Below are 17574 nucleotides of genomic sequence, written 5' to 3'. Positions count from 1 at the left end.
TACTGAAGAAAACGGAAGCATGAAATTGAAGATTGTTTCGGCCATTGATAGCATTAGAGAGAGAAAGAGAGATTTGCCACAGGTTTTGCAAATGATATGCCTGGAAGCTTTAACTACAACTATGACCGCACGAAAGAGTACTTGCAGTTCATCGATAATTCAGAGTTTGCTGTTGATGGAGTACTTACAGACTTCCCTCCGACTGCATCTGAGGCTATTGGTGAGTTGTGTCTATTAAACTCTTTTATTGTTTTGTTCTTTATATTTCTTGTAGAAATACTCAGTAGAAGCTTTTAGAAGTACCATTACTCATATCATCTCATATGATGTTTGCAACGGTTCTTGTCTTTCAGCTTGCTTGGCACATAACCAGAAAATGTTGGCTGTAAGAGGTGACATACTTATTTTCAGCTCTTTTAGGAAACTAATTGAGTGGATAAGGGAGCTCACTCTTATGTTTATATGATTTTGTAGATCCCTTGGTCATATCCCACAATGGAGCAAGTGGAGTCTATGCGACTTCACAAGAATCTCGCTTATCGCAAGCAATCCGAGATGGTGCCGATGCAATAGATTGCTTTCGATCCAAATGTCAAAGCATGAAATTCCTTTTCTGTTTGGCTTCAGTAGATCTCACGGGTGACACAACTGCAGTGACTACTTTCATGGCCCGAGCTTCTTTGGTCCCTGAAATCCAATCAAAGACAGGAATATTTAATTTTCATTTGACCTAACGGCAAGCGAAATTCAAAGTTTAAAGCGTAAGTTCATCCTCATCAATGGTATTTTGTATTTGAATGAATATATTCGTATCTCATCCAAACTTGTGTTTGATGCTTATACATCTAGAATTATTTAAGATGCCAAAACGCGTAATTCTTGGTGCTTGAGAAAATATCCTCAATGAAATGAAAAGTTGATGCTGATGGAAAAGTAATGTCTTGTCTTTTTTCTAAATCTGAAAATCATTAAGAGCTTTACATAAATAAGTACTCCAACCTAAATAAATCACGCTCCTGTTTATGTAACTAAAATGAGAAAGATTATAACTAACCAAATTCACATGATATGATCGTAGATCACCTTCATGAACTCCTCCTGCCATTAATCTTTTTGAGGAAGAATGTTCTCACACTCATTTTGGTATTTGTTTTTCCAGCACAAATAGCAGTACCGGAAGAACAATGGCAAGAAACCCAGCAAATAAGAACAATGGCAAACTCCTTACACTCGCTGAGTTTCTGGTCCTTGCCAAAGCCTCCAAGTCGGTTGGAATTCTTATCAACATAGAGGTGCGTTCCTTTTATCTGTTTTTTCACATGTCTACTATAAACATCGTTCAATTAATTTGAGGGAGATAATTTGATTTGAAGAGAGAGAGAGAGTACTTGATTTAAGAACAGATTGTATAATTTCTTCAAAGTGCGTTCTTTTTCTCCATATCTTCAGAGTTCGTCTTCTGATTCGATTAGAGAATGAAATGGGGTTAGTGGGAGTGAGAGAGATATAGTTGGAAAGAAAGAATCGCCTCTTGGATTTTCGATGCATCTCTTTTTTTTTTGTGTGAGAGAGACTTGAAACTTCAATAATGTTGGTAAGAGAGAGGGTTTGAAGAGATGTTTTTTTTTTTTTTTTTTTTAGTTGGGGTGTTTTGTAGAATTGAAAAGAGAGTATGGAAAGAAGGGGTTTTGTTTTTTAGAAATCGGCAAAAAACAGGCGTAGATTTGCTTTTTTAAGGCCGAATTATTGTAAAATCTGATGTGTCGATCTTAGAGAGAAAAAGAGGGCTGACGTGGGTCACTGGGAACATTTTCAACTACTTAGTATTAATGGTCTTTGATACGGAGTAATTTTTTGCTCCCAGCGGGATTTGCTCCAAGAGCTTCAAGAGAAACAGGAACCAACCAAGTGTCCATTGAAAAGGGGTCAATAGTTATCAAATTCCCACCTTAATATATGCTTCCTGATTTACCCCCAACCTTAAAAAAATACAAGAAAAAAACTTAACCGGTTACAAAATCTAGTTTTTGGTCTTAATTGTTGGGGAAAAAAAAAATGAATAAAAAACTTGAAGTGCTGAACTAATGACACTTCTTTCAAACTAAAAAAGATAAAAAGAATCTTTAGCTAATGATGGAAAGAACTCCTATATATTTTACAATGAGATTTTTTAATTCTTTTTCTTTTTATTTATTTCTATTTTTAGTGGGGGCAAATCAGAAAGTTTGTTGTAAGAAAGGAATTTGATAACTGTCAATCTCTTTTTGGTAGACACGTGGCTGGTTCGTGTTTCGCTTGGAGCTCTTGGAGCAAATCCCGCTAGGAGCAAAAAATCACTCTTTGATACGTACCTCATTATCAAAGAAACCTTATTCACAACTAAATCGCCCCCGCCCAACCTCGTTATCAATAAAATTTCCACTTTATTATTACCAACCCTACATGGCTACTCATTTTCGTTTCTTGGGTCCTCCAAAACTCCAAGAAAACCAACCACGTTCGCGTAGTTCATCATCTCTTCGAATACCGGGGATGCTTTCATGGATTTAATGTTGTCCAACTTCAACAAAGCCCAACTTCCAGTAAACCCACCGATGGGTTTCACAGAAAACATGTCTCCCACTTTCTTGGCAACTGGTAACCCTTGCCTAGACTTCTTCTTTCACGTTGTCCCCAACACCGATGCACATAGTGTAGAACAACGGTTAGAGGCTGCATGGAAACACGACGACTTGGCAGCCCTCAAATTGATCTGTCACTTGCGTGGTGTCCGTGGTACAGGGAAGTCAGACAAGGAGGGGTTTTATGCGGCGGCACTATGGCTACACAAGAACCATCCTAAAACCCTTGCATGTAACATGAAGTCTATAGCGGAGTTTGGGTATTTTAAGGATTTGCCGAACTTCTGTATCGGATTTTTGAAGGTTCTGAAGCACGGAAAGCTGCGAGAGAGGAGTCTAAGATAAGAAAGAGGCTAAGGACGCCTGGAGTTTTTCCAACTACTCGAAGAGGTCAAAGATTTTGTAGAAGCAGGCAACCAAAGGGAACAACAGTGTTCGACAGCAGAAACAGGTGTTAGAATAGTTGTATGAACACAACAACTAAAGTAGAACAGAAAGAACAGTAGCAATGAAGAAACAAGGACAGCGATGGCGGGAATAACCAAGGCGGATTAGTCGTCCTTAAGGAAAGATTTCGCCCCTTCCAATGGTGCGCGAAAGGTAACAATGGCGTCTTCCTCCACGAGGATTCAATGGTTAACAAGTGGCGACTTTGCACTAGAACGGACTACCCTCTAGAAGAACAGCAATATAACTCTCTCGCGGCGGCGGAAGAAGAAGAAGAAGAAAAGGATTTGGTTTGAGTTTTTCGTTTCTCGAGTTGAGTTTCGATCAAGTCTATTTTCTCTATGGACTCACAATCCTATTTATAGAGGTTAGGAGAAAGAGAGACCAACTCCTAATAGAACACTGAAATTTTCTTTGCTCAAGAAAAAGGCAAAACAAGTTTAGGCTATTGGTCAAACCACTACCCACAACAAGAAAGCCCAAGCCCGGGCCGAACCCTACCCGATGTGGTGGATAACCAATGTGGGACTATCTACTATGCACTAAAGTGGCGAGAATACCATTTGTTCATCTCCTCCACTTTGCACACACACATTAGTATTTAGAAATACACAAGAGATTCCAACAATCCCCCACTATTTCAAAATACTAATAGTCCCCCACTATTTTGGAATAGGATATTACAAAAGAAATGGGTTAATGAAATGCCAGAGAGAATCGAAAAAACAATGCATAAGATATTGGTGCTTTACGGGCTTGAACCAGTCATAGGGTAAAATGTCTTATAATACGTGAAAGTGGTGGATTAAAAAATCTTTGAACCAACATTCCCTTGTAGTAAAATAGAGGACATGCACCCACATTGCTCTTTCATTATATGCATTCTGCGGTGTTGCACTTTTTTGCCCCTTCATACGCACGTGTTATGTGAATGCTCTAGAGTACTTGCCTGAATACTCATAAGAACCGACCCAGTTCTACATTCACGTAGGTGGATATCCATCAAGTGTACATAGCAGTTAGAATACACTATCTCATAAAAAATAATGGACTATGGATTCCATTAAGAGTAAAATAACTCAGCCTTTTCTCATTCCTATTCAAGTTATACAAAGTATACAATAATGCTATCTAGTCATAGGGTGGGACGTCTCAAAGAAAGACAATAGCATACCAGAGCGACGAGGTGACTTGTTTTTCCCTTTGAACCTAATTCATGGGATCTCCAATCACATAGGTGGGGTTGCCGTCGATTAAGCCCTCTATCTAAGGCAAAAGTCCCATCCCCTCGGCGTATAACCACTTGCCTCCAAAGAAGTGGTGCAGTTAGACATGTGGCCAAACTAAGTCCAACCTAACATAATCTCTAGCATTTTGCTTGATTAAGTTATATCTCAACTTACATGTATTCTTTTCCCCATTGCACATAAGATAACATGTCTTAGCTATTGCAATGAGACAGGTTGCAAAGCATATATACACATCGGGAGGTGTTTAGAGCCAATGGGAAGATTTGCCAAGAGGTTGCTAACCCACTCGGCATCATCATCACATGCCTTTTCTAAGGCGATTAGCTTGGATGATATCCAAGACACTCAATTTCCACCAAAGGTAAACATATAAACATTCTTGGATCCAGTTTATAACATATTACCCTTCTAACAATGATGAAAATCTACTAAATATCAGTCCATAATCAATGGCTGCTATAGTACTTGGATAATCGACAATATACATCAAAGTTCCTTATAAGGACACAATGGGTTATCACCAAGATGCCATTAATGTAGGCAATGTCATGTCTCACATACATTATCCATCAAGTACAATTGGCTACCAATGATATTGACATATTTAGTATGAGAAAACACAAGGAGATTATTTTTCATAAGATGGATATTTGCCACAAAATGTGTTAACACATGCTTACTATCATAATACCCATACTTTTCAATGAAAAATATTTCTACTAAGTGCTATAACAATATAATGAGACCAACATGAGTTTTAATTCCTATATTCACCAGTCATTCAATTCTGTAGTGCCCAAAATTCCCTATACCATCCGGCCGGTCTGGTTTAAGGTACGCTGTGGCCTTCAACCATATTCAAACGTCAACATCTTGACAACTGAATATAGCAGTTACAGAAATGAGTTTAACAACATAATAAACTATCATTTTCAATGACGGTTTATGACGTGTTTCAAATAGGAATTTCTCTGTCTCATACACATTCTCAATGCTAGCACTCATGATATTAAATCATCTAAACAAAGAGAGATTAACACATATGTCTTGCTTTGCTCTAAAGAAAGTACACATTTTTTTTTTTATCAACAACGGTACTTTGACATCCATATGACACTAATATGTTGTTGAATTGCTCATGCCATTTATAGGCGCTTGAATCAACTCATACAAAGATTTAACTAAATTGTATACCTTGACTCATCACACGGTACTACTTGGTATTGTAGTTCCAAGACAACTACTCAACTAGAGTCTTTAGAATTCTCGTAGAAGAAATTCTAGTTATATGAGCAAGGTTTCAAAATATGATAAATTTTGTCTCGATTGAACCCCCTTGGCTATTATTATTAACATTGTATTTTGCAATACAACTATCACGTTTTAGTTTTCTCTTGAAGATGCAATTCAACCTATAGATCCCCAATAAATCAAGAGTCCGGTTTAGAGGAGTTGTATCCTTCAAAAAGACACTTCTCATAGGCGGACAACTTCCTTATAGGTTAATGAATCTTCCTTAAGAAACATATAAACATCATCACCGTTAATGGTGGAAATACTCATTGATAGTCTTCCAAATTTCTTGTGCAGAAATAATGGGATTATCTTATGTAGTTCATTATGAACATTCAACCACTCTATGCCAATTTCTCGAAAGCACTGACCTCAAATAAAATTACATATATAAGACATTCAATAATAGTGTGGTATCTACAAAATTGTTATCACTATGACAACTGAAAACAAACATCACTATTATGAGTTTTCACCAATGAACATCTACTTGATAATTCTAGGTCTCAAAAAAAATATATATATTTCTTTTAGATTCATTCACAATAGCCTTGGCAAGACACCCCCCACATTTTGAAACATTTTTGGATAGGCCCAAGACCTTTCCATACTTTGTAGTTCGATGTCTTTCCAATTATCTTGTGTGATGAACTATGGTAAAACAGTGTCATGCATATGGGTCACTACCCCCCACAGTTCAATAGTTACTCAACCTAATCAAACTTACATGCAAAACACATTATACCGCTGCAAACACTAAAAGAAACAACAACAATAAAATGCACTCTTATGACAAGAATATACTTTACTCAAGTCTATGATTCTAGATCATATTAAACATAGTCATATTATGTTCATGCTATCTATATGAAAGGAAATCCACAAGTGATTCAAATGAATTTTAAAGAATAGAAGAATTAGATGGAAAAGGTTTTACCCGAGATAATATCATTATCATCCTTCTTTTCATCATTCAACATTCCAACTGTCATAGGGAGACAATCCACGCACTTGTACATCACCTTGGCTATTTATCCATAGTCATAGGAGGATAATGCCTAATAAGACAATCTACAAGCGTTACATCTCCTTGTCTAAAATAGTCACTGGAGGATATTGTCTAAGAAGACAAACCATTACCTTACATCTCCTTGACTAAATTAGGTTTAAGAGGATATTGATTGTTTCCTCTCGTAGACAACGATGCTCATTACTTAATAATATATGACATGGTTAAACTTCATGTCAATGTTAAATAATGCATTCATGCCAAACATGGTAAATATCATATCATAGGTTCGGGGAAAAGTAAACTTTAACTACCACCCTCACAACAAAAAGTATACAATATTTAAGCAAATCTAGCCCTTTGAATATGCAAAACAACCGAGGACTCCACCTCCTCTTTTTATATGAGCTCAAGTAAGATAGAATACCCTATCAATAAGACCTCAAGTACTACCACAACATCTAATGGCTCAATCCATTATTAATGTCTTCAACTAGAAAAATTTACCAATAAACTATTATCAAGTTTAAAGTAAATCCACGATGATTAATATCCAAAACTAGCATGCTACACAACTTTAACATATGCTATATTGGATATAAGCTACAAGTTACTTCATCTAACATGTATTTTCAAAATAGTACAATTATAACCATCGTCTAACAACACGTTCACTCAATAAAGATAAGCAATTATGCATTGAATACATTATAATTACTATCCAAAATTTGAGTGTGGTTGATATTAACTATCTTAAGGTCTCTCTTAGACCATCTACATACATCTACATATGTACAAAGAAAATTAATATCAAACTACTTTTAGTCAAACTAATTAATTCCTCAGTGATAAACACGTATAATTTGTTGACTAGGTTATTAAAGAAGTTTAAGCTTAGGGATTTCCCTCCTAAGAAAACTAGCATGCAACTCAAGGCAAGAATATCACCATATAATTAAACCAAAAGAATTGCAAAGAGTGAAAGAATACGATACCTAACCGATTGAAAAACCGGATTACCATATTTTCCTCCTTCTAGAAAAACAGTTCAAAATAACTGTAATTCTAAATCAGCTCAGGATGAATTGGGTATCAAGCCTTATACCACTGGAAAGCTCTTTGAATCAGCTATCCAACACAAGAAGCGGATTGCAAAACCGAGCTCTGAGCTGAAAGTTATAGCAGTTTCCGTAACAAGTAACGCAGCTGTCAAAAAGACGAACTTTGACGTTTTTCTTGATAGAAATCTCATATTTGACTCCCACAAACGTAGGAGAAAGGTCTACAACCATATAGGGTTTGATAAACCACAAAAGATCAATAAATATTGAATCTTTAATTGGTTTCCCTAACAAAAACGAAATTATTAGAAAATTTCTAAAGTCATAACACAATAACACAAAAATAATTCAAAGTAAAAGACTTATCTTTTGATTGTCAGATATAAAGCACTCTCCTTTGTTCTACTACAAAACTCTTTCCTTAAGATTGTTAGAATAGTTGTATGAACACAACAACTAAAGTAGAAACGAAGAAAAGAAGCAGTGAAGCAATGAAGAAACAAGGACGCAGTGAATGGCGGGAATAACCAAGGCGCGGATTAGTTGGGCGTCTTAAGGAAAGATTTCCCCCTTCCAATGGTGCGAGAAAGGTAACAGCATGTCTTTCCTCACAGGATTCAATGGTTAACATTAGCCCGACTTTGCACTAGAACGCACTACCCTCTAGAAAAAGAATATAACTCTCTCGGCCGATGACAGAAGAAGAAGAAGAAAAAGGATTGGTTTGAGTTTTACGTTTTCTCACGAGTTGAGTTTTCGATCAAGTCTATTTTTCTATGGACTCACAAATCCTATTTATAGAGGTTAGGAGAAAGAGAGACCAACTCCTAATAGAAACATTGAAACTTGCTGCTTTCAAGAAAAAGGCAAAACAAGTTTAGGCTATTGGTCAAACCACTACCCACAACAGTAAGCCCAAGCCCAGGCCCGAACCCTACCCGATGTGGTGGATAACCAATGTGGGACTATCTACTATGCACTAAAGTGGCGAGAATACCATTTGTTCATCTCCTCCACTTTGCACACACACATTAGTATTTAGAAATACACAAGAGATTCCAACAACAGGAGGGGGACAAACAGGAGAATACCCGTAGAAAAGAGACTTGTTGATGAGATGAGAAAGGTACAAATTCAAAAGAAAACAGCAAAAGATCTCAGAAAGGAGAAAGAGATCAAGAAGGCCAGGAAAGTTGTTGAGAGATTCTCACGGGATAAGGATTTCAGATTCTTACACGATCAAATATCTCAAGTCTTTGGTGATCATCTTGTTTCTGATCTCAAATCGTTGTGAGTTTCGTTTGGCTTCTAAGTGGTGTCCCTCTTTGGATTCTTCTTTCGATACTACTCTTCTCTGTGAAAGCATTGCAAGGAAAGTCTTTCCACGCGATTTCTATCCAGAATATGATGGCGTGGAAGATGCTCATTATGCTTACAGAGTTCGCGACAGACTCAGAAAAGAGGTTCTTGTTCCACTTCGTCAAGCACTGGAATTACCAGAGATTTACATGAGTGCTAAGAAGTGGAACTCCCTTCCATATCCTCGAGTGGCCTCAATTGCAATGTCCAATTACAAGAAGCACTTTTTGAAACACGATGAAACTCGCTTTAATGAGTTCCTGAGCAAGGTTGAGAGTGGAGAAGAGAAAATTGCAGCTGGAGCTCTGTTTCCTCATGACATCATAAAGCGCTTAAATGACGGGGAGAATGATGGTGGTCGTGTTGCAGAGCTGCAATGGAAGAGAATGGTAGATGATCTCTCAGAAAAAGGTAAATTGCAGAACTGTATTGCTGTTTGTGATGTATCTGGAAGCATGAGTGGTGAGCCAATGGAGGTCTGTGTAGCTCTCGGTCTTTTGCTCTCTGAGCTGAGTGAACACCCATGGAATGGACAGGTAATAACCTTCCACTCGAATCCTACGCTTCAGAAGGTCCAAGGAGATGACTTGCGCTCCAAGACGCAATTTATTAGAGGGATGCAATGAGGTGGAAGTACAAATTTCCAGAAAGTTACTGGAAACTTGGATAAAGATAAGATGATAAAGAAAGTCTTCATTTTCAGCGACATGGAGTTCGACACTGCCAGAGGTGGATATGGTTATTACAGGCAACAAGCAGCTAGTGGTTGGGATACAGATTATGAGGTGATAAAAAGGAAGTTTGAGGAAAGGGGGTATACAGTCCCACAAATTGTATTTTGGAACCTTAGAGATTCAAAGGCAACGCCAGTAACGAGTAATCAGAAGGGTGTGGCTCTTGTCAGTGGGTTTTCCAAAAATGCAATGAAATTGTTCCTGGAAGACGAAGATGTTCCAGACCCTGTTAGTGTGATGCGTTTTGCGCTGAGTGGTCCAGAATACCAGCAACTTGCTGTGATTGATTGAGTTGAAAAAAAAAGCTGTGTAGAAATAAATATAATGCAAATCTGCAGTTACCGTCGATATTGGCGTATGGGATATTTACTTTGTAGTTAGTTTTAAGGAATTTCGATACTCAATTCTTTGCTGAACGAGAAAATTAAACTGAAATTGGAAATGGAGTCCAATGCCCCAAAGAACTTTTCGTCCAGAAATTCTTTCACCGTGTTGTGTACTTCTATAGTCTTTGTAAACTGACTGTGTTTAATAACTGTCAGAATGATTCATCGTAATCAAATCTGCTGTAAAAATATTATAGATGCAACTATTCTCTGCAAACAGACGAATACCAAGTAAAATTAGTTTCGCGCTAACGTGTATTAACCAATTTTGTGGCTTTCATCAGTAGGTGCAAGTTAATTTGTCGCAGTAGCAATTTTTATCAACCACGACGACCTGTACCATATAGATAGGTGCATTTTCACAACTCCCATCAACTCCAAAGTGACAATACGATACTGCAATTTAGATAGGAGAACGAGGCAATCCTCAAAAGATATTTACTTGCCTAGAACACAAATATCAAATCAGTTACTAACTTTAACTTGGACAATAAAAACTCCACTTTTCACTAGAATAGTAAGGTACAGTTCATTGGTACGACCTACTTATAAATGTCTCATGGAAGATGATAACTTTTTCCTCTTCGACAGCAAACCTGCTTGACTGAGTTTGTGAAGATTAACACGAACAAGGCTTATCAAAGAAAAGACAAGGTCAATTCTGTAAGTGCACGCAGTCAGCAGTACACGATACACACAGAAACCCTGTGATCACAAAAACATCATAAAGAATTGATCATCCTCTTCATCTCAGCAGACCTCCTAGCATCGGGTTCTTCAATTGCTCTCTCAGTTAGCACATGCTTGATTCGACACATTGACTTCCTTACCTGCATCAGAAAAGCAACTAATTTAATTCTTCTTATTATTAAAAAAAAAAATACTCACATTGGAAGATAGTAACAATTGGTTTAAAATTAGAGAAAACGTGCTTGTATGGCACAAACAATAACCAATGCAACTTTTGTTCCTTCCTCTATTATTTTGGTGTCTGTTAAATTGGAACTTAAGAGAGGAGGGGTGAAGCCTTACAAGGGTGGGTTATCTTGGTATTAACATAATACGAAGGGCTACACTAACATTGTAATGGACTAATGGTTACTAACCAATAATCAAAAGTACAATGGGTAAGATATCATATCAGCCTTAAAACAGAGACAAAAATATGACTTCAAATAGTACAATGGGTAAGATAAAAACTTGTGATCCACTCTTAGAATCAAAATTCTCCTACTGGGTGTCCTGCTCCCGTTGCCATTCCACTCAGTATCCAGTTATAAGTATTGTTTCAAGGATTGGCCATCCCATTCTCCTGCTCCACTTTCCAGTTTGTCAGAACCACGAAGGAGAGAAAATCTAAATCCCAGTGGTCAAACTAACCAATCACTGCAACTTAATATGGATGTGAATAAACAGAGCCCACTTCACATATTTGATAACTGAATTTTGACCCATTTTTAAAGCATGGATATAGCTCGAACAAGCAGCATTCCGTTGTCAGTCCATCTTAAGTTGTGGTCACTTGCTTTCTGGTAGTAATTTTATGGTGGGATCATAGTTTAGATTTCCATATTACACTATTGAATGCTGTGCCCCTTTGGTAATTGTAGCATCACACTAGTAATAGGATGGCTTTTAGTCCTATGGCCATTTGGGAGGATCCCATATATCTTTAGTTGGAGAGTGCAAAACTTCGTCTACTTTCTCTTGCTATGACTTTAATGACTTTGAATTTGGTCTTAGGGGATTTTTTTTCACCTGGCCATGGTCTTGGCGTTAAAGTTGACTTTCAACTAGGCTTTGAGATACATATAGCTTTTAAAATGAAAACCGCATCTTCAAGAAAAGATTTAGCGGATACTTGGATGACATGATGAAACAAAAATACAACTATGAATACAATAAAAAAAAATTCCACTCTGCCTGTTGCCCTGTTGTCCAGTTGAAAAGTGAGGAATTGGTTGATGCCTTACAATGGTTAACAATTAGTCAATTATTGTCCCCCATCATCAACATTGGGAAGTACACAAGTAACCATAAGCGTGTCGCTGCATCAAAATCACCCCTACCCCAAGAGAGAGCAAAACACCCAAAAGGTATCTCCTTCAACTCCCTCCACTGCTACTCCAAAGGAAAGTAACACTTCGATGTCTAGTACCGTGGTCTTTAGCCTCAACGATTCTGTGATTTCTCTTCAAACACTCGCATGATGGTTTCTCCTGCTATTGCCACATTTATTTTGTACGTGTCAAAATCATCCCATCCACCTTTTCCCCGCATCCTAACCCACAAGTTTTTGAAGATAGAATCTTAGGGTTTAACAGATCATTAACCCTAGGAACAAGTTCTTTGCGCTACCATCGATTCTGAAATCCTATTAATTAAGGATACATCCATGTCATGTTCATCAGCCTTGATACCTTTCCTTTTCTCATTATCCAACTGTTTAGCATCATTCCTGGTCATGGTCATCAAATTTTTTCTCTCCAAATCAAGTCTAATCCCACTATTTTTGGCTAACTCAGCAGTGTGGTATTATATATATAAGAAAGAGGAATATACAGTGTGACGTTCAACACAAATCTCACAACCGGTAGTGTTTATAGTATACACTAACCACTGAAACAAAACACAAAATAAAACAAAATAAATTTATAGTATACGACCTCATGATTAATCAAGTTTCCTGATTTGCAGTACAGCCTTTGGAATTGTAGATTGCTCCATTTTCCCAAAGAACCACTGTCCTGACTTTGAGCATGCTCTCGCCTACTATCATCTCTCACAATTTCAGACCTTGGAGGTCATCTCCTTGAATTCAAATTAAGGTTGTTAGCGGTTGTACTTCACTGACTACCTGACCAATTACCAGCAGCTGTGTGTGTCTAAATTTTTTCAATCAATTACAGAATCCCACTATATTTTACACTTTACCCAATCGGAACCAGAGTATTGAGATCTCATATCCTATATCATCGGAGATTCTCTCCTGGAATATCAGCAGCTAATACATAGCCGTCCCCTCTTTGACCTACATGCAATGAGGACAAGCTGGGATGGCATCCTCTACGCAATGAAGACAAGAGTTTACACAACTTTTTCCCCATGTTACAAATCTAGAAAGAATTTCAGCACTCCAAAAGACGGTAAGGGAGTCTGATATCTTCAGCCATCTATTTTGGTTTGATTGCATAAACAATCCATCTCTTGAAATCAATCTTCAGACAAGAGCCTGTAGAATGGAGTCCCTAACTTCATCTTTTTTTAGCCTTATAAGATATTTAGGTTTAAACTTATAGGATAGTAGGATAGCATAATTAGTGAAATATTTACCCACAGACGGCAAACCTAATTCCAGTCTTTAGAAAAATTGTGGATCTCAAGTAAAAGTGCCTCCTCTTATTAACCTTACTATTTGAAAATACTATCACCACAGAGGAGGTGGAAACATCACCAATTCTTGTCGGCCCAGCAAACCATCTTCGACCACAGTTTGCTCTCGAGTTGATCTTTCCTTTAATAGGTGAAACCCTCTCTAACCTGCTCCGAACCCTTTTGTTACCTTCATCAAAATGAATTGTAGTAACCCTTCCCAGAGTTAAAAAAGGTATTACATCTTTAAAAATTTGCTCGAGTATTTTTTTTTGGCTCGGTAAAAGATGAAATCTCATTAAAAGTGAAAAGAAAGTAGGCCGAGAAAGCCTACTATTACAAAGAAACAAAATAAAACTAAAAACATTACATTAGAACTTTTTATCTCTTTTCATGGATGTCCATACCTCGAGCCTTACAGCTTCGAAGCCAAGATGTGGAGCTTCTTTGCAATCCATCCCAACATCTTCTTCAACACGAAAAAGCCCTCCTCACAAAAAATCTTCTCTGTGACAGAGGCATCACTTCATCTTTCAAGTCATGTCCATTTGCACTCAGAACATTTCTTCTCCACAGTAAGATTACCATTCTCAGCGAAGGTCATAGATTAAAACAGAATGGCAGTGGCCCAAACATCTTGTTAGAAGTGGTGGTGATGTGTTAGCTGTGGGAGTGATTGGTTAATGGTGGTGGGCTAGTAGTGGAGATGGATGGTGGTAGTGAGCTAGTACTGGAGAAGGTGGTCTTTGGAGAATAATCTTTTACACGCGGCATCATCCCAATGTAGGTTGAAAGCCAGGTTCCCTTTGGCCGCATTTGGGTTGTTAGGATTGAGATAATAGCTCACATTTGACGGTTTACAGTCTTCAACATCACTATCAACAATGTTTAAATAGAATGTCCCGAAGTTTATGTTCCGACGGGCGCTTCAAAGCCATATGGAAAAAAAAAAAAACGCACAGAGGCTATAGCCTCGATGCTGATTGAAGGGGTTTTCGCCTCCAATGAATGAGGCCTAAGCCTCAGTTAGTCAGTGACTCCTTGGAGCTGTCCTCTTTTTTTATTTGAGAACTTACCCATCCAAATTCGGTAAAAATCAATCAATATCTAAGGCTTGAAGCCCTCAATAATATTTATTGTTCTTTAGAGATATGTCTCTTACTTTGCTCAAGCTTTCTTAAATGCAACTGACAGTGTCATTCACAAGATAAAAACATATAGCCTCAATAAGTTTAATGCCTGCTAAGTAAAACAAAGAAAAGCAAAGTGCTTTTAACCAAAAGTTGTTTCTTAAGGCTATGATGCAATGCACTTTCATCTAGACTCAATAAAATATTGGAATACCTTAACCAACTTGGGAAACATTTAAAAAAAAAGGAAATGAATTCTTCAATAAAATAAGCGAATGATGACCAAAAAAAGGTACTGTGTACCTTAGGGATGCGTTCAGGATTAGGAAATCGTAGGTTCTGCGCATGAAGCATCTGTCTTTGGGTGATAAGCATGTTTTTCTCCTTTAACAATACATACCAAAGCTTATGAAGATCATCCCACGACTTGAGACGCAATTCAGAAGCCTTCCAACCTCGACCTGTACAAGCTAGAGCATTAGCAATGATGCAAGACTAGAATGGAGAGAGAGGGGCATGAATGAGATTCTTGTATGAAATATAGTATCCAATCCATCGTTTACATACCTCTCTCTGACAAGTGTTTACTTATCTTTATATAACCCCCTCCCCATGTTTTCTTAAGCATATGAAATAACTTTTTATCTTTATATACCGACACAATAATTATATGACAGTGTTCTCATTAATTTCCTGCTTGACTATTGATGACATTCATTTCATTAAACCCAAAGTGTGACTAACATTGGTTGCTATGACTATTGATGACATTCATTTCATTAAACCCAAAGTGTGACTAGCATTGGTTGCTACAGAGTTAAGTTATTCAAAATGAGATAACACATGCTCAATATGGCAGGAGCTCTAGAGTATCATTAGTGTTTCCTCTCAATAACACCCACAAATCTGATAAATTGTCCATCACGCTTTGTGAGCAAAAATGTATATGTTATTTCTCTGTCTTTTTTTGTTAGTTTTTGACCGCTAAAATTAAATTCATTCATTACAATTTCAGTGATAACATATTACAAGTTACAGAAAATGATCTTTGGTAGCAAGATGCCACAAGACCATACCCAAATAAACTCTCAAGTTACAAGATTATCCCAATTACATATTAAGTCAACGGAAACTTGGACAAGTATTAGCCCAATCAAACAAAACATCTTTGACCTTTTCCAGCATCTTGTGAATTTTTTTCTCCTTACGCTCGAAGGCCCTCAAGTTTCTCTCCTCCCATTATTTCTACACAATCACACCTGGAAAATGATCCACTAGCCACTTGACCTTGCAAGAGAGTAGTCCCTCAATCAATTCCTTAGTCAATGCCTCTCTAACATTTGTCGGCAATGGTTATGGAATGAGTCAATTTGTTTTTTTTTTCGTTTTTCTTCTTCTTCTTCTTCCATATATAGGTAGCCAAGGGACAAAGAACAAGAAGATGATCAATACATTCCTCCACCCCTATGCAAAGTGAGCAAAGAATATAGAGAATTATACTCCTTCGTTTAAGATTACTGTTCTTTCGGATCCTTCCTGAATAAGCAAGCCAATAAAAGAAGATTACTTTGAATGAGATAGAGGTATAGAGCTTATCCAAATGACCAAATCCTTCTAAAATCCTATGTGAAAAAGTGATAATTCTTTCTTCGAGCTCAAGGGTGAGCAAAGTGATTTCCTTGGCCAAGACCAAGTAAAAAGATTTCATGGAAAACCCAAATCGATTTCCCTGAGTCCACGTTATTCCCCATTTGATAAATGTATTTTAAGAAAGTGCCAAAGCTTTCTATTTCCCAATCATTGAGAGTTCTTCTACGCAAAATATTCCACACCACCACACCATTATTTGTCATAATAAACTAATATCAAAGTGTTCGTGTTGCACGCCAAACTATACATGCCACTACCTGAGCAGGCGAGCATCCTCCCTGAAAGCCATGGACTCGCTGGAGGCAGGTAAAAAACCACACCTTTTTTAAGCATGTCTCACTGACTTTTTATGCCCTTTAAAAGTCCTCCCAAAGGGAGTTGTTGGAATCTTTAAAGACCACTTGCTTTCCCCCTCTCCATAGTTGTCCACCACAGATGTCCCATACCTCCAAACCCACTCTGTTGAACAAGGTCTTCTGGTCTTGTTCATAAGCAAAATTCCAAAATGTGTTAACAAACCAATCCTCCTTCTCCTTAGTTAGGCAAAACTTATCCCATTTAATTAGATGCATCTTTGTAGTAGGGGAGTAGTGGACTACATGGAAGTGGGGAAGAAGACAACGAGTGGGTTATAATAATAATACCTATTCACTTTAGTTATACCCTATTAAGAAAGCAGTATAAGCATTGATATCATAGACATGAACGGAAATCGTATAACGTACCATAAACAACAGGCTTGTCCTCTTCCCGACTTCGGTCAGCCTCGAAAAACGCTTCCAATGGATTGTACATTGTTGAAGAAGCAGCAGTATTAGCATTTGAAGCTTGTGCTGATCTGGCAGCAGCAGTAAATAGTGTCCTCCTAAAAACTCTAACCATCATAAACATCTTGGAATTGATATGAAGCTCTCTTTGGCGTGCCGTGAAGAAATCAAAGTAACTAAGTGTAATAATTATCATCGACATATCGTGAAATACCACGAAATATCAATTTGATGTGTATCTTTGGAATTCCTTACTTTGGAATAATGAAAACAGTATATTAAGTTATTAACTGCCACTCAAGGGCAGAAAGCCTCATCTTCAGGAATGCTAGAACAAAGTCCATTAGAACATTAGATAAAAATTAAAAAGATTCATTTCAGTCCATTAGAACATGAACTGGCTGGAGAGGTTATATCAGAAGCGTTGTTGTTCGCTAAAGATAAAAATAACCCGGAATGGTCATTGTGGAAGTGCTGGTCAGTGTGGTGAGAAAT

The 17574-nt window shown here is 37.5% G+C and overlaps 2 protein-coding genes across 2 annotated transcripts; one reads left to right on the top strand and one right to left on the bottom strand.

Moving 5' to 3' along the window:
• Positions 1-1184: 1184 nt before the first annotated feature.
• On the top strand, positions 1185-10122 carry LOC147496459 (Uncharacterized conserved protein UCP015417, vWA). The gene is given in 5 exon segments (XM_086562582.1): positions 1185-1292; positions 2508-2898; positions 2901-3072; positions 8750-8971; positions 8973-10122. Coding segments are annotated over 5 exon segments (1986 nt in total). The 3' UTR covers positions 10066-10122.
• Positions 10123-10568: 446 nt separating this feature from the next.
• Positions 10569-17247, bottom strand: LOC147496458 (uncharacterized). The gene is made up of 3 exons (XM_086559469.1): positions 17038-17247; positions 14966-15123; positions 10569-10990 (listed from the first exon to the last, which is right to left on the bottom strand). The coding sequence occupies exons 1-3, from the start codon at positions 17201-17203 to the stop codon at positions 10883-10885; spliced, it is 432 nt and encodes a 143-aa protein (XP_086415595.1). The 5' UTR covers positions 17204-17247; the 3' UTR covers positions 10569-10882.
• Between the last annotated feature and the right edge of the window lie 327 nt (positions 17248-17574).

Source organism: Coptis chinensis, chromosome 5 (assembly GCF_015680905.1).
Source record: "Coptis chinensis isolate HL-2020 chromosome 5, ASM1568090v1, whole genome shotgun sequence".
Taxonomy (NCBI): Eukaryota; Viridiplantae; Streptophyta; class Magnoliopsida; order Ranunculales; family Ranunculaceae; genus Coptis; species Coptis chinensis.
This window is presented reverse-complemented; position numbering and strand designations above follow the sequence as displayed.

Coding starts and splice junctions, on each gene's coding strand:
- LOC147496458 (XM_086559469.1), bottom strand. CDS start 17,203: ATGTTTATGATGGTTAGAGTTTTTAGGAGGACACTATTTACTGCTGCT. Junction 15,124..17,037: donor GGACAAGCCTGTTGTTTATG/GTACGTTATACG, acceptor TAGCTTGTACAG/GTCGAGGTTGGAAGGCTTCT. Junction 10,991..14,965: donor ATCCTGAACGCATCCCTAAG/GTACACAGTACC, acceptor TTTCTGATGCAG/GTAAGGAAGTCAATGTGTCG.